General features: G+C 38.5%; 1 protein-coding gene across 1 annotated transcript in view; it reads left to right on the top strand.

Annotated features, from left to right (window-relative positions):
* VWA8 (von Willebrand factor A domain containing 8) overlaps positions 1–27,253 on the top strand; it is a 376,045-nt gene that overhangs the window by 103,475 nt on the left and 245,317 nt on the right. Inside the window, exons 15-19 of the mRNA XM_018056795.1 lie at positions 11,924–12,092; positions 14,637–14,714; positions 18,852–18,967; positions 21,749–21,855; positions 25,942–26,048. Of these exons, the coding sequence (XP_017912284.1) occupies positions 11,924–12,092; positions 14,637–14,714; positions 18,852–18,967; positions 21,749–21,855; positions 25,942–26,048 (577 nt within the window). The remainder of the gene's footprint in view (positions 1–11,923; positions 12,093–14,636; positions 14,715–18,851; positions 18,968–21,748; positions 21,856–25,941; positions 26,049–27,253) is intronic.

Consider the following 27,253-nt stretch of genomic DNA (forward strand, 5'->3'; position numbering starts at 1 on the left):
GAGGGCCAGCCTGCTCCCCGCTATACCGAGAGTTCATGCCTAGTGCCCTAAAATCTTCAAATTAAGAAGTTTCAAAGAAAATATTTCTTTCAGCTGCATACTGTGCTTTCCTTTAGAAGAGATCTAGCAATTATAAGTAATTTTCTGCCTCATTACATTTCTGTGGATATCTTCACATAATTAGAGATTATTATTAGTACTTTGGGGAATTCCCAGTCACTTAATTGAATCTTACTTGATTGAAGCCACTCCTTCCCCTAAAGAACTTGCTGCCATATTAAAAAAAATGAAATCCAGCAAATGCTAATTATCTGTGTTTCTTATTGTGTTTATGTTTTATCCTTGAAATTTTTTCGTAGAGAGAAAATATTTAATCTTATTATCTCTGTAAAAATTTGCTTAAACCTCAAGACCATTCAGGTATGACCTAAATCAAATCCCTTATGATTATACAGTGGAAGTGAGAAATTTAAGGGCCTAGATCTGATAGATAGAGTACCTGATGAACTATGGAATGAGGTTTGTGTACAGGAGACAGGGATCAAGCCCATTCCCATGGAAAAGAAATGCAAAAAACCAAAATGGCTGTCTGGGGAGGCCTTACAAATAGCTGTGAAAAGAGGCGAAAAGCAAAGGAGAAAAGTAAAGATATAAGCACCTGAATGCAGAGTTCCAAAGAATAGCAAGAAGAGATAAGAAAGCCTTCTTCAGTGATCAGTGCATAGAAATAGAGGAAAAGAACAAAATGGGAAAGACTAGAGATCTCTTCAAGAAAATTAGAGATACCAAGGGAACATTTCATGCAAAGATGGGCTCGAAAAAGGACAGAAATGGTCTGGACCTAACAGAAGCAGAAGATATTAAGAAGAGGTGGCAAGAATACACAGAAGAACCATACAAAAAATAACTTCATGACCCAGATAATCATGATGATGTGATCACTAATCTAGAGCCAGACATCTTGGAATGTGAAGTCAAGTGGGCCTTAGAAAGCATCACTACGAACAAAGCTAGTGGAGGTGATGGAATTCCAGTGGAGCTATTTCAAATCCTGAAAGATGATGCTGTGAAAGTGCTGCACTCAATATGCCAGCAAATTTGGAATACTCAGCAGTGGCCACAGGACTGGAAAAGGTCAGTTTTCATTCCAATTCCAAAGAAAGGCAACGCCAAAGAATGTTCAAACTACCGCACAATTGCACTCATCTCACACACTAGTAAAGTAATGCTCAAAATTCTCTAAGCCAGGCTTCAGCAATACATGAACCGTGAACTCTCTGATGTTCAAGCTGGTTTTAGAAAAGGCAGAGGAACCAGAGATCCAATTGCCAACATCCGCTGGATCATGGAAAAAGCAAGAGAGTTCCAGAAAAACATCTATTTCTGCTTTATTGACTATGCCAAAGCCTTTGACTGTGTGGATCACAATAAACTGTGGAAAATTCTGCAAGAGATGGGAATACCAGACCACCTGACCTGCCTCTTGAGAAATCTGTATGCAGGTCAGGAAGCAACAGTTAGAACTGGACATGGAACAACAGACTGGTTCCAAATAGGAAAAGGAGTCCGTCAAGGCTGTATATTGTCACCCTGCTTATTTAACTTCTATGCAGAGTACATCATGAGAAACGCTGGACTGGAAGAAACACAAGCTGGAATCAAGATTGCCAGGAGAAATATCAAGAACCTCAGATATGCAGATGACACCACCCTTATGGCAGAAAGTGAAGAGGAGCTAAAAAGCCTCTTGATGAAAGTGAAAGAGGAGAGTGAAAAAGTTGGCTTAAAGCTCAACATTCAGAAAACGAAGATCATGGCATCCGGTCCCATCACTTCATGGGAAATAGATGGGGAAACAGTGGAAACAGTGTCAGAGTTATTTTTTGGGGCTCCAGAATCACTGCAGATAGTGACTGCAGCCATGAAATTAAAAGAAGCTTACTCCTTGGAAGAAAAGTGATGACCAACCTAGATCGTATATTCAAAAGCAGGACATTACTTTGCCGACTAAGGTCTGTCTAGTCAAGGCTATGGTTTTTCCAGTGGTCATGTATGAATGTGAGAGTTGGACTCTGAAGAAAGCTGAGAGCTGAAGAATTGATGCTTTTGAACTGTGGTGTTGGAGAAGACTCTTGAGAGTCCCTTGGACTGCAAGGAGATCCAACCAGTCCATTCTGAAGGAGATCAACCCTGGGATTTCTTTGGAAGGAATGATGCTAAAGCTGAAGCTCCAGTACTTTGGCTACCTCATGCGAAGAGTTGACTCATTGGAAAAGACTCTGATGCTGGGAGGGATTGGGGGCAGGAGGAGAAGGGGATGACAGAGGATGAGATGGCTGGATGGCATCACGGACTCGATGGACATGAGTCTGTGTGAACTCCGGGAGATGATGATGGACAGGGAGGCCAGGCGTGCTGCAATTCATGGGGTCGCGTAGAGTCGGACACGACTGGGAGACTGAGCTATGAACTAACACAGCTGTTGCCTATCCTCAGATCCTTCTAGCTCAGTAAGTGGTTTGGTTGAGTGTTTAGGGAGGCAAATTATAAAGAGCCCTCTCATATCATACCTTGGGCTTATGACATTCAACTACTGTACCTTATTTGCACGTGACTCACCTATCAGGGTGCGGTTGCATTTTCAGGGAAACGAATCAGAGCAGCTGGGCAACAGCTTCCAGCAGGGCTGCCCGTTGGTTTCCCTCAGGACTTGAGGGGCGTTGTCTGCTTGCCAAACGTCCGGGAAACGGCAGCCCTTTTCCATGGAAGGAACCCAAGTTCTCCCTCATGGTCACAAGCAGTTTTACAAACGAACACACTCTCAGGAACGAAGTGGCCCCAGGCTTCACATTCAGGATTTGACTCAGACTGGTTGATAGTGCTTCTTTCCCAAAGCATCCTGTCTTCATCACTCTTGATTTTCATCATTCCCGTGAATGAAACCAGGCTCGGTTCTGTCTCCAGAAGTCACTCTGAAACCAGTGGAGACAGATCATAGCACTGCTTACTTCCTTCACTTATTTTTAAAATTTTTGCTTAAGTTTTTTTTTTTAAATTACTGTTAAATATGCATAAAACTTGAACCAGGCAGTTTTCCAAAGCTTTTCTGGAAAAATACCTCCGTTATGTGTCCTGGGATTCTTCCCTGTTGCTTCCTCCTGAGAGACTACCACTTGCAACTCTGAGCTGTTTCTTTGGATGTTTACCTCCATGTCATTAAATAGTAAACTTTTATTGACATTGCTTGATTCGTTTTTCAGTGTTGGGCACTGCCCGTTGATTTCCTACCATGGAAAATTACAGTTTAGGTCTCTTCCACCATCCTTCTTCCCACTGCACGTGCATGCCTCCCATCTGCCATTCTTCCTAAATATTAGGTAATAGTTTCGTTTGGAACTTCGTTCAGTGTTTGCATTATTGTGATGGCACAAGGACCATACACTGCTGACTCATTCAGTAGACTACAGTTATTTTTCTCTTTTTACATATGTTCTATTTTTCCTAAAGTTAGTATTTGCCTACATATGAAGAACGGCAGATATATAAATAAAATATTAAAATGCAGCTTTAAAATATTATAGTAAAGATGTCTGCATAATGCTATGGGAACCCAGATAAAGAAGTGACTTTCTTTTCTTTTTTCTTATTGAGTTCCGTTCAGTCACTCAGTCATGTCCAATTCTTTGTGACCCCATGGACTGCAGCACGCCAGGCTTCCCTGCCCATCACCAGCTCTTGGAGCTTACTCAAAGTCATGTCCATTGAGTTGGTGATGCCATCCCACCATCTCATCTTATTATTTTTGTCAAAAAATTTTGCATCTATATTCACATTCTTCTGTATTGAATTTGGTTTATTATTTTGTCAATAATTTTTGCATTTATTTTAGCATCTAATATTCTTTTTTTGTACTGTCTTAGTTTGGTTTTGCTATAAGGGTAGTGATGGCCTTGTAGAAAAAATTTGTGTTCCCTTATCTTTGATTTTTTGGAGTAGTTAGAGAAGAATAGCTATTAGCCCTTCTTTTGATAGAATTTCCCTGTGAAGCCATCCGATCTTGGACTTGCATGGGAGTGTTTTGAATACTAATTCAATTTCACTACTAGTGATCAGTCTGTTCAGATTGTCTGTTTCTTCCAGTCTGGGAAGATAGTATCTGTCTAGAAATTCATCCGTTTATTCTAGTTATCTAATTTGTTGGCATGTAACTGTTCATAATATTCTATTATTTTTTTTAGCCTCTGCGATATTGGTTGTAACTTCTCTTTCATTGCTTATTTTGCTTATTCAGGTCCTCTTTTTTTTCCCCCTAGATGAGTCTGACTAAAGGCTTATCCGTTTTGTTTATCATTAAGGAAAAAAAGACTGCTCTCAGTTTCATAGATCTTTTCAATTATTTTTTGGTGTCTACTTGTTCTCTCTCTGATTTTTTTTCCCTTTCCTTCTGCTGACTTTGGGCTTTTGTTCTTTTTCTAATTCTGTTAGATGGTAACTTAGGTTTGAGAATTTTCCTGTTTCTTGGGGTAGACTGTGTTGCTATGAACTTCCCTCTTAGAACTGCTTTTGCTGTCTCATATAGTTGTTGGAAAGCGGTGTTTTTATTTTCAGTTTGTCTTGAGATATTGTCTGGTTTCGTCTTCAGTTTCTTTATTGACCCATGGGGTTTTTCTTTTAGCAGCATGTTGGTTAGTATCCACGTGTTTGTGTTTTCCCATTTCTTTTTTCAGTTAATTAGTTTATAGCTGTAGTGGGTCTTTGTTGCTGTGCGTGGACTTTCTCTAGTTGCAGTGAGCAGGGCCTGCCCTCTAGTTGGCAGTGCAGAGACTTCTCATTGAGGCGGCTTCTTCTTGTTGTGGAGCACGGGCTTAGTTGCCCCGTGGCAGGTGCAGTCTTCCCAGACCAGGGGTGGAACCCGTGTTCCCTGCATTGGCAGCCAGATTCTTAACCACTTCTACTTCCCTGCGCCACCAGGGAAGACCCTGTTTCTTTTCATCTAATTGATTCTAGTTTCATACTGTTGTGTTTGGAAAAAACGCTTGATATAATTTCTATCCTCTTAAATTTGTAGAGGCACTTTGCCTGTTGTCTGTATCTCCTCTCAGCACATTCAGGCACATCAGGTATCCTATCAGTTTCATCTTCTGTCCATTTCATCCTTCTACTGTGGCGTGTTCGGACTCGCCCTGATTTGGACTTGTTGCTCTCCATACGTGCAGCGTACACATCATCCCTCTCCACTCGCACGCTCCAGTTTCCGCTGGTGTCTCTTCTGTATATATCATCAGTTAGGTGTTGAGCCTCCTGGGCTGAACTTCTCTTTCTTTCTCTTACATTCTATGAATTTATCAGGACTTTATTAACTTTTCAGAGGCGGGTTGTCTCAAAATGAATTCTCCTCTCTTTCCAAAGTATTTCTGCCAGTTGACAGCCTGGTTCCTTTCCTTAACAGTGTTCCTCATTTTTTTTAACCAGAGAAGCACACTATTTTCTTAGAATAAATATGTTGTCCTTTAGGGTTATAGTAGATTAGATTCTTCCTTTTAGCCACTTGACTGTATCTGTCCAGGCTGTTTTCATTTGGTTGAGTGTGGGCAGCTCCACCGAAAGGACATACCATAGCATGAAAAGTGGGAAATTTGTGTCCTGTGAGAAAATTAATTTGTTTCATGAGTTCTTGTAAGTAATGTGACCCATTGTCATATTACTTGACAAGTAGCTTGAATTGACCCTGTGTTCTGTCCGTATCTAATATGTTGCTCTTGGCATTAGCATCTGAACTATGAATTAGAAACTCATAACTCAAATCTTCTATCCTTTCATTCCATACCTAAGCATAGGACTGAGGTACAGCTAAGTGATTATTATTTCTCTTCATCTTTAAATAAACTCAGCTATTAATACTTTGTTTCCTTGTGGGGAATTCGAGATAGAGAAAATAATCAAAGGTAGAGTGAAAGGAAGTCAGATTTAGGCTACTTTGCTTCTAGACCCAGTTTGGTAAATTTAGATACATTTTGGCTTTCAGATAGGAACAATTATCATATTTGTGTTCAGCAGGAATCCTTCAGTTACAAGTAACAACAACAAAAGAACAACCTTAGATTGTCACAGAAAGGAGTTTGGTGGTATCACGTGTTCAAAGGAAGGGGGAGGATGCACTTGGGTCTTAGGAAAAAACTGGAACCGAGGACTGTAATGTTGTCCTGGCCCTCTAATGCCCTATACTTCATCTCTTTGTTTCAGATGTCATAGTATCTGATACATAGTAGAACACTTAGTAAATGTTTTGGAATCACGAATAAATCTTAACCCAGAACAAATTCTAGAAAACTCAAGGTAAAGTGAGTTCATCCAGTTTTCACAGTTTGGTAATTTCATCCAGTTTTCGATAACTTTCTGAGTTAGCAATGTTTTCTTTTATGAACCTACTAATTAAGACTACTTTTCTCTTAATGACAAGTCTGATAACATAGAGTCTCATAATTATCAGCTACTAGCAGTGAGCTACCAAGCCTTTCAACTTCATAGTGTGAAACCTAGTTTCCTTACAATTATATTCCACTCCTCTGCTGACCTTCTTTGTGTTCTAATTTCACCATATACCTCAATCGTTTCTGTAGTGCTCTGCAGGTATTCTTTGCAGCTAATGACATAGCTAAAGAAATGTTAGAGACTTTCCTTCTAGTGCAGGACACCTGGGATACTGTGGACATCGGGGTTAGAAATAACATGATGGCCGCGCTCACCAGACACCATGCCAGCATTTCCCACAGGAAGTAAGGACCAAAATAGAACTGTTTCCTTTGATGGGAAAAATTTCTTTGGGGAAAGGAGGAGTACAAATACTACAGGCTTCTAAATGTGTCCCTTCCTGCTGCTGGTCAGAGCCTAGATGAGGGTGGGTGAGAACCTCCATGAATTACCAAGTTTATTTTACCAAAAATAGGCTTCTGGTTATCTCAGGAAAGCAATAAAGATTAGAGGCCTAGTCTCAGTTGTAATTATATATGCTCTAATGTTTTTGTATTTTTATTGAATATTTTTTATTGTTTATGATTAAACATTGAGGACAGTTTATAATCTTCCAGTTTCTATTAATCACTTATGGACTATAAGTAGACATTGGACACAATCCTCAATCTCTTAGATTTTACTCTTACTCACGTTTGAAGGTAGTTAGGATCGAGCATTCTCTCCTACTTCCCCTAGAAACCTCAGGATCTCTTTGCTGGAAAATTAGTCTCTGTACATTTTTAACAAAATTCAAGTTAGATCCAGGATTTTATGCCCAAGTCTCTGTGTTTGGTTCTCAAAACAAAGTGCCATTAGCAAATTCTGATTTTGAAAAATAATCCTAAACATTTTTATGGTCAAGGAAAAGTTCTACACTCTGTGCTTATGAAGGGTCTGTGGTGGTGGTGTTTAGTCATGAAGTTGTGTCCAACTCTTTGCACCCCATGGACCGTAACCTGCCAGGCTTCTCTGTCCATGGGGTTTCCCAGGCAAGAATACTGGAGTGGGTTACCATTTCTTTCTCCAGGGGGTCTTCCCGACCCAGGGATCCAATGCATTGCAGGCAGTGTCCTGCATTGCAGGTGAATTCTTTACCACTGAGCCACCAGGGAAGCCTTATTACTTATTATTGTATGTGTTGCTTTTGTCTTTTTATACACAAATGTATCACATGTTTGATAAAACAATGCACCTTCACTCAAAAACTCATTCAAGACCAGATTTAGGCTAGCTGCTCTGCTCTTAATGAAAAACCATTATTCTCACTTCTTATCACTTACCTTTGTTTTGTCCTTGCCAACAAAGGTCTTCAAAAAGTTTCTTGCAGTGATGGTTATTAACAGCAGCAATACATTTATCTATTTAACTATTTACTTATCTGTCACACTAGACATTGTGTGGTATAAAGACGAAGTAGGAGTTTGCTTTGCTACATTGCAAAGCAGGGGAAATACAGACTGTGTACAGACCTGCATAACCTCCAGGTTCTGAGTTGGAACATTAGTATTATAGTGTGAAAGGCCAGTTACAAAATCCTTTTCCAGTTCATGATTAATATCTTTATAAAAACCTTCTATGTTATTGTTTCAGGTTCTTTAACGCACACATTTGACAAAAATGTAGCATATAATTTCTGTCAGAAGATAGAAATTTATTGAAGTTTTGGTTTTATTAATAGCATTGTAATTCAAATATATAAATCTGTATGTTTACAGTGTACAGTTTGATAATTTTTTATATTTTATACACCTATGAAACTGTCACCACAATCAAGATAATAAATACCTCCATGATCTCCAAAGTGCTGTCAGACCCCTTTTTAATCCTTCTCACCACCCTCTCTCACCCCAGGAATCTGCTCCCTGATAGTTTATATAACGTGCATTTTCTCAGTTCAGTTCAGTCGCTCAGTTGTGTCCAACTCTTTGTGACCCCATGGATGGCAGCACTCCAGGCCTCCTTGTCCATCACCAACTCCTAGAGTTTACTCAGACTTATGTCCGCTGAGTTGGTGAGGCCATCCAACCATCTCATCCTCTGTCATCCCCTTCTCCTCCTGCCTTCAATCTTTCCCAGCATCAGGATCTTTTCAAATGAGTCAGCTCTTTGCATCAGGTGGCCAAAGTATTGGAGCTTCAGCTTCAGCATCAGTCCTTCCAATGAATATTCAGGACTGATTTCCTTTAGAATGGACTGGTTGGAGCTCCTTGCAGTCCAAGGGATTCTCAAGAGTTTTCTCCAACACCACAGTTCAAAAGCATCAATTCTTTGGCGCTCAGCTTTCTTTATAGAAAATTTTCTATATGCATTTTTCTAGAGCTTTAAATAAATGTATTTGCACAGTATGTGTTCTTTGGGTCTGGCCTCTCAGCATAATTATTTTGAGATATTCCATGTTGTTGTATACCGATAATTCATTTCCTTTTTATTGCTGAGAAGCATTGGAAAGTACTTTACTTTCTAAAAACTTTTACTTATGACCCCAAACAAACATATTGGCCCCAATATTTTAAGCCTTTGTAAAAGATCTTTCTGCTTTAAAGTTTTTTAATCCTTATGAAATGGTATCTGTTCATCTGAAGTTAATCTGTATCTTTAGTTTCAGTTGTTATTTGTTGTTAAATTCTAGTAACATTGAAGTTAATCTTGATTTTAAATTTTCATAGTGCATGTTTCCTAATTCTCAATTATTTATTACCTCTTCAGCCTTTCTGTTACCCACCAGTATGTCAGATCACGGGGCTCCCTACGTAGCACTAGTGGTAAATAACCCACTTGCAATGTAGGAGATGTAAGAGACGTGGGTTTGATCCCTGGATTTGAAGATTCCCTGTAGAAGGGCATGGAAATCCGCTCCAGTCTTCTTGCCTGGAGAATTACATGGACAGAGGAGCCTGGTGGGCTGTCATCCACAAGCTCACACAGAGTCGGTCGTGACTGAAGAGACTTAGCACACACGCGTGCGTGCCATATCACATCTGGAAGCACACGGCCCGCCCTCAGGCGTGCTCTGCTCTCTAACTTTCAGACTCAGAGAACATAACACCATCAGAAAATAACTTTCCGTATGACCTGTTTATATGTAAGGAAGCCTTTGTGGAGAACTTGACAAGCAAACAGGTCCTTTCTTCCTGTTACTTAGCAGTTGGCTGTTTTTATAGTCAGCTTATATTAACACTTATGGTCTGTAGCCCACCAGGCTTCTCTGTCCGTGGAGGTTTCTCGGCAAGATTACTGGAGTGGGTTGTTGCTATTTCCTACTGCAGGGATTCTTCCCAACCCAGGGATAGAAGTACATTTGTTACGTCTCCTGCATCAGCAGGCGGGTTCTTTACCACTAGCACCACCTGGGAAGCCGCCCTGCTAGAGTCCATACCAAAAAGCAAGCCACAGTGTACCTCATAAGCAATGACCATCTCCGTGTTTAAGTTAAAACCAACCTGGCTTGCTTTCATGTTAGTTGTTCTTCTAGGTCTGAATCTGCAGTGTACCTGTGGCACTTGCTGCTTCTCCTGTTGGTTTAAGGATGGCAATTGAAATTCCCCTTGCTTGTTGGATTTTGGTTTTGTTTTTTCCCTAATTCAGTGTCTCTCACCATCTTGAGTGGAAAACTACATCTGCAGCTTTAATTCTGAGCAAAGCACAAATAAGCAGGCTCTGTCTCTCCCACCTTCTTTTGTCCCAGCTAGGAGAGAAGAGGATCAAAGATGAATCCGACATCTGTTGCTGGGCCCTGAAGCAGACTTTCTGGATTATGGCAAACCACTTAACAGAAGTGGAAAATGGAATAATCTTCTCTTTTCAGATCATAGAATTTTCTCTGCCCAGGTTTTGTTGTGTGACTGTAGTTTCTAGCAATCCTGAGTGATTGTGCCGTCCTTAGGACTCTCAAGTCGTTATCTGTGTTGTTATCCTTTTCTCTTTTCCTAGTACAATGCCTTTGGACAGATCATCCCCATACTATGCTTGAATATCTATAAATAAATCTCCCCCCCGCCCCCGCCAGCCCCCACCTAGTGAAATGAAATGGTATTTAGTAGCTTTTATGAACTCACCCAGACGTTTCATATGACCATTCCTATAAACTGCTTTTCCCTGGCTTACAAATGTTGCTGTGGCCCTCTAAAATTCTAAATCATACTGTCAGGGACTCAGTAAACCTTCCTGTTGTATTGGGGGGACTTTTTCTGATCTGAAATCTTCCGACTATTTATCTGATTCTCTCTACACGTCTTATCTCCTAATATTCTCGCTCCCCAACCACGTTAACTGTTGAGTTCTATCATAATAGTTGGTGACAATGAAGAAATGCCATCTCGCTCCCTTTATTTTCATTTTTCTGAAGCTCTTGGCAGATGTTTGAGTTTCATTTCTCCTTTCTCAGCAAGGATGATATAACCCGCAAAAGGTCTGTTTGCACTACAGTTTTGAGAATTGGCAAGAACTGATATTACTCATGATTAGATCATGATAAAGGGTTTATAGCTCCTTCTTCTAAACCTGCTCAAGTTCATTTCATAAACCATGGGAAATCTTGTCTTATATTTACATCTTCAGATTCCCTAACAGGGATTTATCAAAGAGATCACTGTAAAACTCACATTGTTTCCTATTAAATGACAAAAGAGTGAATTACATAGAAGTTCACTTTTCTCCACCTTTTAAAGACCTAAGTGTTCTTATTGCCAATCCAAATTTGAATTTTAATCTGATCCCCTATGCTACTTAAATTTTCTGCATTGTAAAAAGTCTCTTCATCCTGAGTAATGCTTCTTGGTCTTTCTATGACTGACATAGAAGTTCCTTGCAAGACAGGAGATTTTGAACAAAGACAGGGGACCTGTCTAATGAATATGAACTGTTTGAGGTTATGTTTCAAGGGACTATTGGGTTTCCCTTGTGGTTCAGCTGGTAAAGAATCCGCCTGCAATGTGGGAGACCTGGGTTCAATCCCTGGGTTGGGAAGATCCCCTGGAGAAGAGAAAGGCTACCCACTTCAGTAATCTGGTCTGGAGAACTCCATGGACTGTATTGTCCATGGGGTCACAAAGAGTTGAACACGACTGAGTGACTTACACTTTCACTTTTTTCTTCAAGAGACTATGGGGTAAATTTATTGTAGGTACAACAACGTATCCAAAACATGGATTCATGTTTTCCAAAACAGTGATTCATGCCAGCGATGGAGTTTCATCAGTTGACATAGTACATCATATATTAACCTTTGGTAATTCTTCTTTTGTTTTAATCTTAGGTTTTTAGAATATCCTGACCTTTGTCTTTTCAAAGCTTGTTCTTTGGGTAATAGCTTTATCTGTAACATAGTCTTATTATTGCCTAGGTTTTAGCTACTGTGGCCTAATTTCTGACACAAAAGGTTATGCTTAAAAAGATTTTTTTTTTCTTTTAGATCGATTTTTCCTGTTCACCCCTCCTTCAGAATCATCGCCTTGGCAGAACCCCCTGTTATTGGAAGCACAACACAGCAGTGGCTGGGGCCAGAATTTTTAACCATGTTCTTTTTCCATTACATGAAACCACTTGTCAAAAGTGAAGAAATCCAAGTGATTAAGGAAATGGTAAGAGTGAGGCCAGCACAAGCCTGTTGCCTTCAGTTACTCTCTTTTTAAGGCATTTTTGACACCTGCTTGAGCCAGAGTTGGATATTTTTGGCTTTTTCTCACTGTTTATTTCCAAATTTCCTTATAAAATGGTTCTCAGACGTCAACACTTTTCAGGATCATCTGGAGGGCTTGTTAACTTACAGATCACCGAGCCAGTGATTCTGGGATGGAAATGAGAATTTACTTGTCTGAAGTACTCAGGCAATGCTGATGCTGACCACACCTTAAGAACCAGGCATTTGGGCTGTCTCTCCATTTTCCTCCTGTGGAGACAGTTTGGGGATTCTTTTTCCTTTTAGATTCAGCCAAAGGTGACTATTTACAGCTCCTACTAAAAGGGGTGGTGGTGGTGGTTTAGTTGCTAAGTCATGTCCAACTTTCATTGAACCCATTGACTGAAGCCCACAAGGTTCCTCTGTCTGTGGGATTTCCCAGGCAGGAATATTAGAGTAGGCTGCCATTTCCTTCTCCAACTACAATAGGAGGCCAAATATATTTTAGTTCCATAGGTTTTGTAAAAAATGCTAGGTATTTCTGGTCCCCTTGGGATTGTAAGATAGCCTATACTTAACTGGTTAGCTGTCTAGTGGCTTGTAGTGTTTGTAATCTCTTATTGTGATGTCTGCCTTAACCAAGCAGTATGTTTAGCACTTTTGGAATTCTGGGACTTCACTGTTTAATGTAGTAGCACTAGCCACATTAAATCAAATTTAAAAATTCAGTTGCTCAGTCTTATTTCAAATGGCCATGGCATGCCGATAGCATAAAGAATATTTCCATCATTGTAGAACGTTCTGCTAGACAGTACTATTCTAGATCACTGATAACTGCACTTATCCCCTTTGAAATACTGGAATGAATTATTTAATTTTAGGTCTTATGAGCATGGTTGTGGATAAGGGTGTAGACTTTAGAGTCAAAAAACTTGCCTTTAAATGTCAGATCCACTACTTATTAGCTTCTAGAACTTGGGTAAATTACTCAACCATATTTTCTTCATCTGATGATGGGGATGATACTACTTATTACATCACAGGATTGATTTAAAGAATGAATAAGTATATATGGTATAGAGCTTTGAATTTTTAAAATTCCAGTTACTTAAATGCCCAGAGAAACCATGAACAGTTTGTTTCTGAAATTGTCATGTTATACCAATCATTGTTCTAACATCTCCTTCTGCTCTTTTTAAGTTAAAATCTTAATTTTGTCATTGTTTAAGTAAAATTTTCTTATTATCAGTTCAAATACATATTAAACTCAGTGTACTTAAAAGCAGTCAATGTATGTTTCCGGGCAACTGTTCTTTACATTTCATTGATAAGTAGATCATGCCCCTCAGGTATGTGGGGATTTTTTTCATATTTATTTTACTGAAATACAGTTGATTTACAGTGTTGTGTTAGTTTCTGCTATACAGCAAAGTGATTCAGAAATGCATATGTGTGTGTATATGCATATATATATATATGTATACATTCTTTTTCATGTTCTTTTCCATTATGGTTTATTATAGGTTTTAAAGTCCTTGAAAAAATGGACAGTTTGAGCATCTTCCCTTTATACAAAGAGATATATTAAGTCTCTCAGTAGACATAGGTGTAAGGTTGCTGCTAAATGAAGGAGTTTGGTTTCGTAAGAAAAATGCCTGAATTAGAGTTGAAGCTAACAAAAATGGATGTGATATATGAGAAGTTTCTTATGGGTGTCCTATATGCCAGTTTTTAATTGGTTAGAGGTTCCTTTCAGTTTTAACCTTGGAATAGAATTGTGAATGAAGAATGGCCTGGTTTTACCTGATTCTTTTTTTGTTTTAAGTTGACGTATAGTTGACTTACGATGTTGTATTAATCACTGTTGTACAGCAAAGTGACTCCAATGTGTGTATTATATACATTCTTTTTCATACTCTTTTTCATTCTGTTGAATATAGTTTTCTGGGCTGTACAGTCGGACTTGTTGTTTACCCATTCTATTTGTACCAGTTTGTCTTTGCTGATCCTGAACTCCCGATTCACCCCTTCCGCCCTCTTCCCCGTCCCTGCCCCCCTTCCCTCCTCCCCGCTCCAGTCTATTCTCTATGTCTGTGATTCTGTTTTTATAGATAGGTTTGTTTGTGTCATATTTTAGATTCCCCATATAAGTGATAGCATATGGTATTTGTCTTTCTCTCTCTGACTTCACTTCACTTAGTGTGGTACTCTCTGATTGCATCCGTGTTGCTGCAAATGGCATTATTTTAGTCTTTTTTATGGCTGAGTAGCATCTGATTGTATATATGTGCCATATCTTCCTGACTTGGTTCTTAAAGAGAAAGCAGAGACAAAAGTGTTTCCTGAGAAGATGAATAAGCAAATTTATCCACAGGTTAAACATGATACCTACAGAGACTTTATAAAAGCATAATTTTAATATGGTTTGATAACTAGCCATAATTTCTGGTTCCTTGATCATATATCCCAATTTATTCTTTCTTTCCTTAATCCTCTCATAAAATAGGTCCCAGATATGCCTCCGGTAGCTTTGGACAAATTGTTGTCATTTACGCACAAACTCAGAGAGACACAGGATCCAACAGTAAGTCTGGGTTTTCTCCATGGAATTTTCTGTTGTTGACAGGCTGCTGCTTTATATTCTTAGAGTTCAGTGCTTTAAAATCTATTTTTTAAGCTGATATTTTTATCCCTTCTGCTATGCTTTCTCCTATGTGTATATGTTACTGTTTCAGTGATTTTAACATTTCTTCCAGCTTCTCCTGGCTGGTGTCACAGAAAACAAGTTTTAGCTCTAGAGGAGTACCTGGGTGTTCCTGGAGCTTTGGCTCTCCTCCGCTGTCTCCTCTGCTGAGCAGTCTCATGTATTCTTATGGCTTCAAGTATCACCTCTGTGTGGATGCCAACAACTTTATCTCTAGCTTCTAACTCCTCTCTCCTGGTTGATTCTCTATTTCTGATTCTGTTTATGTTTGGAATGATATAAGGGAGAAAACTTTTCCCTTCTTCCTCTTTAAGTTCTTTGGGTGGCCTAAGAATTAAATTGACATGAGACTGTTTAACAAGAGCAAAACAACAGATTTAATTTTGTAGATGCAGGAGCCCCATAAAAATCTGAGACTTAAAGAAGTGACCAAAGCAGGCAGCTTTTATACCTTTTAGACGAAGAAACAATAAAATTGTGAAGAATTGACGATACAAAGACATTTGGGCTTGGGTGGTAATTTAGTGAAAAAGAAACAAGGTTTGTTAATATAACCCTCTCAGCCCTAAATTCCCTATTTCTGGTGCTAAGGATGCCTTCTAGCCTCCTGGTACAGGGAGGGTATTTTTTCATGGGTGGTTTACTTCCTGCTTTCAGGGAGACAAAGGAGGGTCAAAGTATCTTTTTTGCACCAACTATCTGCCATCCTGGTGCCTGGCACATAGTAGAAAAGTTAACAAATGTTTGATGAATGCATGAATAAATTAATTAGGTATTAATTAATAGGTTGTGCCTAGAATTTTCTCTCCCAGCGAACATTACATTTTCGTAAAAAATAATTCTTTCAGAGGAAAAAAGAATTTATTTTTTAAATAATTTTTTATCTTAAACCTCTAATATTTCTAAGCTGAATTGCTATTTTAATCATGTTAATCAAAAAAACCCTTGAGATGTGCTGTTCAATATGCTCATATCCTTACCCTATTTTGGAAGATAAAACTGCAGTTAGAAATTTGATATGATAAATGTTAAGGGTATTAGGATTTTTAAATTAGATTCTCAATTTTTCGTTGGTAATAATGTGAGAGCAGAAACAGCCAAACCCTTTATTCAACACTTAAGTGGCTCAACCTAAAGCTTCTTTCTGATTTAATACTGGATATTATTGTAAAGCATTTTGGTATTATCAACTGACTCAGTATTTTTCAAACTCATGAGAAGTCCTTCTTGATCACTGGAATGAAATACGATCCCCAAATTCAGTGTCATGTTTGGAATTAGACTAGAATATTTTAGCCTGGAAAGTTACCATGTGGTTTAATGGGACTCTTGTCATAGAATCCTCTGGTTGGAGTCATTTGTCAAACATTTTCCATGATTAAAATAGGAATTTTTCATGGTCTCAAGTATTGAGTGGGAATTGCTAAGTTATATTTAACTTCTGACACTTCAGTCATACTAGCTAAAACAATCTTATCCTTAATTCTTCCTACTGTTTCATATCTATCCTTTGCCAAGTCCTTTGAAACATTTGTTTAATCCCTTCTCTTCTTTCTCATTGGGCTTCCTAGGTGGCTCAGTGGGAAAGAATCCTCCTGCCAATGCAGGGGGCTTGGATTCCATCCCTGGGTTGGTAAGATACCCTGGAGGGGGAAATGGCAACCCACTCCAGTATTCTTGCCCGGAAAATCCCGTGAACAGAGTAGCCTCACGGGCTACAGCCCATGGGGTCGCCAAAAAAGTCAGACACGACTTAGCGGCTGAACAACTTCCATCTTCTTGCAAGTAACTTTACTATATAGGACTTTATCTCTTTATAGTAAGTAATTGAAGTACCTTTCTGATTCCTGCCTCAGTTTTTTGTCCTTCAGCTACTTTGCCTATTACTGCCAGGTTAGTCTTTCTAAAACCATGTTACTGCTTTGCATATAGCACAGTCCTGTTGCCTTTAGAAGAAACACCAACTCCTTAAGCGTAATTCATGGATCTTTGATATTTGGGAGTAAACTTTCCAGCAGGACCCTCTAGTAAAGCTGGGTTGCTTTCCTTATATTCTGCATGTATTTCTGTTCTTGTTGCTTTCCTCCCTTTGTTCATAGCATTTCTCCTACCCGCTTGAACATTTTTAAGCCCCTATAGCAGTTGTCAAGTGCTCCACTTATTTTTGCATTAAATTATATGCTATTTTGAATTGCACTTTATGCTTTTTTATATTTAAATATTGTCTCTGTGTCTAGAATGCAAATTTGTTGAACAAGTCTGAACCAAATGTTTTGCTTATGAAGTCGCTGAAACTTAGAATGTGTTTTTTAATAGAGAAAAGGATATGTCATAAATAGTGGCCATGCTCCTAACCTAGTCCCCAAAGGAGTGTTTAATCCAAGTTGTAGCAGAAATATAATGCTAATAACAACAGACCTGCATCTCATGGATCTGTGAAATACACGAGGAAGGAGCAATAAATTCTTTTTTTGCTTTCTTGGGAGGTGCAGAGATGACCTAAAGCAAAGTGTTAAAAGGAACAAATGTGTAGTGTAGTTTTAGCATCCTCCCACCATTCATTCTGAGTCCTTTGTTAATTCGATAGAGTCCCCTTTCCTTTTCCTCAGGGACTCAGGGCCACTTAACTGCCCTGATCAAACTTGGTGACATTTCACCCTGGCCTTTTCTACCCCTCCCCCACCCCGGAGGACGAGTTTCTTTAAAAGTTCTCCTCTTGATTTTCAGCGAAAACTACTATCTTCTAATGCTGCTGATCTAAGTTAGGAAATAGGCCAGTAACAATCTGATGCATTAGATTTCTACTAACATGTAGAGCCCGTTCCCTGTTAGATTTTTTTTTTTTCATTTTGAGGAGGCTGACTTTGAAGAATAATTGCTGCTGTTTGTTGAGCACCCATATGTGTCTGACCTCTGCTAAGTGCTTTAGAATAATTTTCTAATTTAATCCTCATACTCATAACACTTAAAAGTGAGGGCTTTCTTATTGTCATTTTAAAGATGAGGAAATTGGGGCCTGAAGAGATAAAGTAACTTGCCAAAAATCACATAGCTAATAAATGGAAGACTGATTTGTCTGACTCCAAAGCTTATAAACTTTACTATTGCATTATGCTGTCTGCTAAGATAATTTCAAATTCAAGTCCACAAATGTTTGTTGGTACTTAACGATGTCCTGAGCTCTTTACTAGCAGCTCTCTTAATGGGATTTGTGGAAGAATAAGAATATAAAGTAAAATTATTCTAACAGTGTAGGAGGTTTCCCAACTGTAAGCTGCCACCCAGGTGATAACTGGTTGACACCTCTGTGATCAGCAGCCTAAAGTGTCCACAACTCCTTTTCTCTGTTTCAGTAGCCAGATATTTACTTAGAGCTCAGAGCATTTTCTGGCTATCTTAACAGTTTCGCTTTGTATAAGCATGGTGGGAGTGGAAATGAATGTGTGTGTGTTCATTCGCTTAGTCCTGTCTCACTCTTTGTGACCCATGGACTGTAGCCAGCTAGGTTCCTCTGCCCGTGGGACTTTTCAGGCAAGAAAACCGGAGTAGGTTGTAATTTCCTCCTCCAGGGGATCTTCCAGACCTAGAGATCAATCCCCCTTCTACTGTGTCTCCTGCTTTACAGGCAGATACCTTACCACTGAGCCAGTGGGGAAGCCCCAGTTGTACATAAGGGCTATCCTTAAGTCAGCTTCAGTCTGTACAGTGTAACATCTTTCCTCCATCCAACCTCCTTCCCCTCCTCAGAAAAAAAGAAAAAAAAAAAAAAACACATGTATACACAGCACTTTAATTGAATTTAATAAATACTTTTCATGGATTTTTTTTTAAGCTGTCTTTAAGGATGTTTTAAGTGTAAATTGGTTTTTGTTTATTTTTAATTCATTAACAGTAAGTACATAGTTAAGTTTGACCTTGTCATTCAGGAATAATGAATTCTGCTATGATACCCATCCAAAGGCACTTTGAGCAAGTTGAAACGTAACTCCTCACCAGGCTGTCTTTGCCTTTTGGTAGGCGCAGTCACTGGCGGCGTCGCTTTCTACCAGACAGCTGTTGAGGATTTCTCGTCGGCTGTCACAGTATCCTAACGAGAACCTTCACAATGCTGTCACCAAAGCCTGTCTTTCCAGGTAACCATATTCTCCTTTCTCACTGAATCCAACTTTCTGGGTCTTTGCTAAAGTAATACACAGAAGTTTGATAGTCTGTGCTCACAGGTCTGGAAAAAGTTATCAGTCTGAACATGTAGCTTTTTCAGCCTTGTATGCAGCGTTTCCCTTCCTTATCTTCAGTTCAGTTCAGTCGCTCAGTCGTGTCCGACTCTTTGTGACCCCATGAATCGCAGCATGCTAGGCCTCCCTGTCCATCACCAACTCCCGGAATTTACTCAGACTCACGTCCATCGAGTCGGTGATGCCATCCAGCCATCTCATCCTCTGTCCCCTTCTCCTGCCCCCAATCCCTCCCAGCATCAGAGTCTTTTTCCAATGAGTCAACTCTTCGCATGAGGTGGCCAAAGTACTGGAGTTTCAGCTTTAGCATCAGTCCTTCCATTGAACACTTAGGACTGATCTCCTTTAGAATGGACTGGTTGGAGCTCCTTGCAGTCCGAGGGACTCTCAAGAGTCTTCTCCAACACCACAGTTCAAAAGCATCAATTCTTCAGCGCTCAACTTTCTTCACAGTCCAACTCTCACATCCATACATGACCACTGGAAAAACCATAGCCTTGACTAGATGGACCTTTACTTAGGCATAGTAAGAAAGAGATTTTTATATGTGATAAAGCTAAGTTACTTACTCAAATCAGACAGAAGTGAATAAGGATAAGTAGGTTTGGCATTTGAATACTGGTTCATTGTCTTCTGAGAGAGAGGTCTCAGGCATTACACATGACGCTTCCTAAATTTGCACTGGAGCTTTCCATGCAGGGTAGTATGACATGTCCTGTTGCCCAAGTATGGAAAAACTAGCATCTTTTCAGTCTACACTACTATTTTTCATACTTGCTTGGAAATTATTTTAAACACTGACATAGAATTTCCTTACAGAATCATGCTTACATGAAACTATTTTAAAAGAGTAGTTAGAAAAGATTAATAACACCATCCAATTGACCTGAAGATTTCTTTTAGACTCTTTTCACATGATCTTTTAATTATTTTTCTGGTGGTTATAACTGTTGTCCATTCATTCCTTGATACATTAGAGGAATTAAAAGGGAAACTGTATTCAGCTTAGGAAAACCTCTTAATTGCCCTCTATACATTTTCAGCTTAGTGGACAATTTTCTTGTAGTCAAAGTAAGTTCCTTGTGTTGCAACTGCAGTTTGTTCTGTGGTGAAATGAGGCTAAAGTGAGGCTTGTTTTCAGTGCTTTGGAGTAATTCTTTGAATAATAATCATGAGAAATAATAAAGTTGATTCTCTTAAGTAGATAATTCAACTTCTAAATGAAAATTAGAAAAAAATGCTTCAATTGCCTATTTTTTAGGGTTATGAGCTGAAGAAAATACGTACAGAAAGATAGATTTATTATCTAGACAGTGTTTTCTTAGTCAGAACTAAGTTATAGTTAATAGAAGTAAATAGTCGATGCTAAGTAATACAAAGAGTTTCAAAGCCTGAGGGAAAGTAGTAATACTTTGGAATGAATGAAATAATCATACACAAAGCATTTTAGAGGCCATTCTAGTGAGTAGACAGTGAAAACATAGCAATTTACTTTGAGTCTAGTATAATCTTGATATCTAAACCAGACAAGAGTAATATATGAAAGGAAAATTATAAATCTCATTCATGGAATGTGTACAGAAATCCTAAATGAAATACTAACAAACCAAATGTAGATATATATTATATATAATTTATCCATATAAATAAATTATGAGCAACCTGGAGTTACCTTAGGAATGTGAAGAAATTTCAGTATTCTTTCTTTAAATTTACTATATTAGCATGAGTGAGTGAGAGTGAAGTCACGCAGTCGAGTCTGACTCTTTGCAACCCCATGGACTGTAGCCTGCCAGCCTCTCTGTCCGTGGGATTTTCCAGGCAAGAATACTGGAGTCAGTTGTCATTTCCTTCTCCAGGAGATATTCCCAACTCAGAGATCAAACCTGGGTCTCCTGCACTGCAGGCAGACTCTTTACTGTCTGAGCCACAAGGGAAAGCCTATTAGCACATTACATATTAACATATTACTGAGAAAAATTTTCATTTTAATAAGTCATTAGAAAGGGTTTGATAGAACTCAGCAGTCAAACTTTAAAACAAACCAAAGCAAAAGTAAACAAACAATATGCTTAGCTAACCATGAATCAAAGAGAAGTTCTTAATCTGATAAAGGGTAGGTACTAAAATTTTATAGCAAACATTCTTAGGATATATTGCTTTACAGAGTTAGGAACTAAACAAGAATGTTGCCTTTTGTACTTTTAGACTGGCTAAAAGTTATATGATTAGCTACATAAAAACATTCCAGAGAAGCTTCATGTAAACTACATTTTAGAACAGATAGAATATAATGATATTACTTATACACCCAAGTCAGTGATACTCCTATCCATATATTCCAGTAAAAATCAATAAAGAAGTTGAATTTTTAAAAAAATAATACCATTCAAGATAATAATAGAAAGCTTTGCAAACCTAAGAATAAATTTAATGAGTGGCAAATAATGCTTTTATGGAAAAAAGCATGAATCCCTATTAAAAGTTGTAAAAGATTGCTGTGGGAAATGGGATACTATGCTATGTTCAGAAAACAGAAGATTAAGTATTATCAAGCTGTTTTTTTGCAGATCAAGAGGGATCATCCTTAATTGGTCATGTGTCTGTCTAAGTGTCAGAAGATATTTTGGAATCACAGAAAGCTTTGACTTTATCAATCCATCCTTCCCACCCCACCAGGTTTTTACCAAGCCTTGCAAGGTCAGCATTAGAAAAAAATCTGGCAGATGCTGCAATAGAAATAAGTACTGCTAATAGTCCAGAGTCTGATTTGGAGGATTACAAATGTAAGTATTTGAATTGTTTCTCTTTAAGTGAATTATTAAACATTTGTATTATTACGTGTGTGTGTGTGTGTGTGTGTGTGTGTATGAAAGTTATCAGTTGTGTCCAACTCTTTACATCCCCATGGACTGTAGCCTACCAGGCTCCTCTGTCCATGGAATTCTCCAGGCAAGAATACTGGAGAACGTTTCTGTTGCCTTCTCCAGGGTATCTTCCCAGCCCAGGAATCGAACCCAGGTATCCTGCATTGCAGGCGGATTCTTTACCATCTGAGCTACATATTATTATATTAATAATAATGTAATAATGTATTATTATTATTTCAGTTAAAAATGTTTTCGATCCCCACTCATTTTGCTTCATGTATTGTGTTGAAGAATCTTTTATTTTAAAAAATGTTTCCTTTATTTCAGTGCATACCAGATGTAGGTCCTCCCCCAAGAGGTCACAATTGACATGAATTTTAAAAGTTCAGAGAATTCCTACTGTAAATAAAATGTAGCTTTGTTTTGCCTTTTATTTCAAGGGGATTTCACCATAGGACCTAGCATTCTGTTCTCTTTGCACAACATTTCCATTTTGGGGTCCACCAGTGTTCTTGCCTGGAGAATCCCAGGGACGGGGGAGCCTGGGGGGCTGCCATCTGTGGGCTCGCACAGAGTCGGACACGACTGAAGTGGCACAGCAGCTGCAGTGTCCTACAGGACATGTTTGGGAAGCTGTCTAGGTTGATGTAGACTAAACTAATATTCTGAGGATCACTTCATGCCTTCTTACTGCTTTCATTTCTACCTGATGGTCTTTTGTGCTACTTTTCTTCTGGATAACCATAAGTATAATTTGAGTTTGGGGGAGGTCTAGATCTTTCTGTAAAAGTACCCTGTTCTTCATTTAGAGCACAATGACAGGTTCTCTGTTTTTTGAGGGTCATTAACTGTCTTATAAAAATATCCAATGTGTGATGACTCTCTTAAAGGGACTTATTGTGACTTTCTTTGCAGTAGATGTTTTTAATAGTTGAGGATACACTGAAACAAGAACTTTATATTAAGGAGATAAGGTGATTTTTTTACAGTAAAACTATAAACTCAACATACTGATGGATCTGGCTACGGAAACGCAGAGCCAACTCAGAGACAGAATAACTCTGGGACTTGGAGATTCATAACAGCACTTGATTGAATCCTTCAACATATCCCCCCCCCCCAAAAAAAAAAGATTGCATCATTCAAGTGATATATTGTTTAGTCTCGGTAATAAGCCAGTGCCGGCAGTTCCCATCTAAGCCTTGTGTAGGAAGGCGATAAGGAAACTAAGAGACTTTTGACTTATCTGGTCCCATTCATCTTTAATATCTTCTTTCTTGTAGAGAATTCCTGTAATTTATCCTCCTGTTTAGAGGATGAGGTTCACCAAACAGCCTTCTGATAAGGATTTGGCTTTCCATGCAAGTCTCCTTCTGAATAAAATGCTGATATAGAAACAATATATCATGTAGTCTATATGAAATTTTCAGTTTTCATTGCAGTGTAATATACTGCAGTTCTGGTTTTATATATCAATTTATGTATAGATAAAAATATATGTCTTAAACATTCTTCTGGGAGTTCGGTATGCCCTCTGTTGTAAGGATAAAATCAGATTTTGAGCTTACCGGACTAAGGACCTTGACAAATTTACCAAATTAATGCCATCCCATGAGATTTCTTAGAAGACTGCTAGCCAGCTTTCCACCAGGGAAGTACTATCATCACCATTCTCTGAGAGCCTTTCCCTTTTCTAGCTTGAAATTTTAGCAATAAACATTAGCTGAGTTATTTAAATTTGCTTAAAGTCCTAAATCTACCGAATAGGTATCTTTCATAAGCTAAGCCATGCTACAGCTACTGCTAAGTCACTTCAGTTGTGTCCGACTCTGTGTGACCCCATAGATGGTAGCCCACCAGGCTCCCCCATCCCTGGGATCCAGGCAAGAACACTGGAGTGGGTTGCCATTTCCTTTTCCAATGCATGAAAGTGAAAAGTGAAAGTCGCGTCGCTCAGTTGTATCCGACTCTTAGCGACCCCATGGACTGCAGCCCACCAGGCTTCTCTGCCCATGGGATTTTCCAGGCAAGAGGACTGGAGTGGGGTGCCATTGCAAACTGAGTCATAGATGGTATCAAATGCTGTTTGAAGCTGAAGTCACGTGTCATCGCAGCATACGAGTATGTAGTAAATTCCCTCCCACAGTCCTGGTCTTTCCCTTTATAGTTTTATATGGAGTCTATTTCAGAGACCTGATGGACTTCCTGGTGGCTCAGACAGTAAAGCATCTGCCTGCAATGCGGGAGACCCGGTTTCAATCCCTGGGTCAGGAAGATCTCCTGGAGAAGGAAATGGCAACCCACTCCAGTACTCTTGCCAGGAAAATCCCATGGACGGAGGAGCCTGGTAGGCTACTGTCCATGGGGTCACAAAAGGTTGGACATGACTGAGCAACTTCACTTTCTTTCTTTCAGAGACCTGAAAGTAGTAAGTAAATAGTAAATTCTTGGCATGGCAGCTCATGGTTTTCTCCGCTAATAGAACTTGTGAATGAAAGGAAATGGCAAGGAGCTATTGGAGGGAGAGGTCTACTGTGTTTTGGCAAATGCGTAGCACTCAGTGGTGATTTAACAGGCTGGGAGTGTAATTATTTTAACCTCAAAATTGTTCATGGTACTCCATAGGAGCAAATATTGGTTTCTCTCCTTGTTTTTCAAAATACTCTAGCACAAAAATAGCCAATTTTTAATTTTAAAGAGAAGGGAGAAAAGATGGGATAGTTGCCTAAGACATTGTAATTGTCTACCTGCTTGCTCAGGTATATCCACAGGATGAAATTTATTTGGAGATCACACTGCAGAAAGAACATCCTTGTTGTTGTCATTTAGTTGCTAAGTCATGTCTAACTCTTCGCCACCCCACGGACTGTAGCCCACCAGGCTTCTCTGTCCATGGGATCTCCGTGGCAAGAACACTGGAGTGAGTTGCCATTTCCTTCTCCAGGAGATTTTCCTGACCCAGGATTCCCATGTCTCCCTGCTTTGCAGATGGATTCTTTACCACTAAGCCGCCTGGGAAGCCCAGAAAGAGCAGCATCCTATACTAAATTCTGTTTTTAGCTCTACCCATACTAGCTGGGTGATTTTAAGCAAATTATTTAATTCATTTTACTTCTTAGCTTCCTTCTTCTTTTTTTTTTTTTTTTACTTCTTAGCTTCCTCTTAATCCTTGTCTCCTTGTTAAGAGATTTACATGAAATCATGTGAGAAAACAATGAGCCAAAGCTGAGATCTGGCACATGGAAGGTCCTCAGTAAATAATAGCTACTACTGTGGTCAATATGACCACAACAACTAAAACTATTATGTTATTATCATAGACCTTCAAATGTGACATGTAGTGAGTATGTGTATCTCCTTACTGTAGAGAATACATATGAGATATGTCCCCTGACATGAAGAAATTTATAACTTAGTGTCATGGCTTTTAAGGAGATCATTTTCTATTCTAGACCAACTATTTAAAGCAAATACAATATAATCATCACAGAACAACTGTAGCACCTGTGGTACTTAGTTGGAAGTACAAATCTGGACCTTTCCTAAAACTAGTGGTTTGAAAGGTCTGGGGTCAGTTCATCTGTATTTTTGACTAGAGCTCCAGGGGATTCTTCTATGGGTTCTAAAAAGAAAAAAAAGATTATATTCATGGTACTTTGGAATTTTCAGATACATGTATTTTAGAGTCTCTGATTAAACAGCTCATAAAGGTGCCTTGACTGAGTTCTGGGTTTTTCCATTCTCAATCTTACCTATATGTTGCTTGCTCCATATGTTGTTTTAAATAAAATTTTTGATATTTTGAAACATCTTCAGCCTTTTTGTAGAGCTTTGAAGATTTTTTTGCGAAGCTATGATGTTTTATTACTACCTTCAAGCTTATTTCTTTCAGATGTTAGATTAAAATTCCTTGATGAGCTGTATTATATCCCGTTCAGGCTGGACTTGGCTGCTCTGAGGACAGGGCTGTAAGTGATTCTCTGTCCTATGTGAAATGTTTAGGTGAAGTCTCTTCTGGATCTCTGAGGATTGGCGCCGTTAGTGCACCAATCTACAATGCCCACGAGAAAATGAAAGTGCCTGATGTTTTGTTCTACGACAACATCCAGGTAAGATCTAGATTTTGCATTCCTGGGTAATTAAATCACCTCTTACACTGTGGTAATTAACGCCAGTTCAAGTATAACCGATGTTTATGTTTGTAATTTGCTAAGTCGCAAAGAGTCGGATTCAGCTGAGCGACTGCACTGAACTGAACTAAACTGGTTTCATTCAGATGTTGCAGAATGAGGTGTTGAGACATCTTTTATTAGTGCATTGTAAAGTTATAAATTCTTTCCAAAGTTACTTGAGAATGGAAAGAGTTGCTGCAATGATTAAAGTAATAAATTTTATATGCACACATAACTATACTTCAAGTAAAATGAATATATTATTAAATTAAAAACAAAAAGCACTCTTATTGATTCTCCTGTATTTTTGTTAGTTAAATCATTTCAAGTAATTCAAAGGATGTGTCCTATGTATTCTTTTCCTCACATTTCTTTCCTTTTTCTGAAAATGCCTAGTGTTTTTCTATTCTTTACTTTTTAAAATCTTTTTTCAGTGGATCAGAGTAGACAAATTTCCACTTGTATATGGTGCTCCCACTAAGACACCGAAATAAATGTGTGTCCAGAAAGTTGTATTATAGATGTTCACTTTAATAAGAAATTTTTCCAGAGAAAATTATTCATAATATAAAGGATTTTTTCTTTTCCAGATTTTCTGTCATATGGTAATGTATTTATTTTATAATATAAAACATACTTAAATATTTCTCTAATATTTGGCCACCAATTTGCACGTATATTATAATCCCACATTTACAAATTGTTTGAAGTACTTCTTGCCATTTTCCCTATATTAAATAATTAGAGAATTAAAGTAAATTATTTTTATCTGCCATTCCCTAAGGAAAAAGATTTTGAATGTTCTTAATTAGGAGTATATTTTTTTGTCCTATGAGTACCGTAATTTATATCCCTACATTATATTAACAATAAAAGGTATCTATACAAATTCTTCTTTCTCCATAAAAGTCTTGATTAAATATTTTTAAAGTCTGTTCAAATTATAATTACCCATGACATAGCGAAAGGCATAGTCTGGATTTGCTTTTTCTTTTTTTTTTTTCATTCTATGGGCCATTAACTAACGTCAGTTTTATTTTTCTTCCAGAGCATTAATGCTCTTATACAAGCAGGGAACAAAAGAACAGAAAATAAGGTTACTTATAAGGCACAAAGGAATAAAGAATCTTGTCTGTCAAAGA

The sequence above is a fragment of the Capra hircus genome, chromosome 12, assembly GCF_001704415.2.
Source record: "Capra hircus breed San Clemente chromosome 12, ASM170441v1, whole genome shotgun sequence".
Classification (NCBI taxonomy): domain Eukaryota; kingdom Metazoa; phylum Chordata; class Mammalia; order Artiodactyla; family Bovidae; genus Capra; species Capra hircus.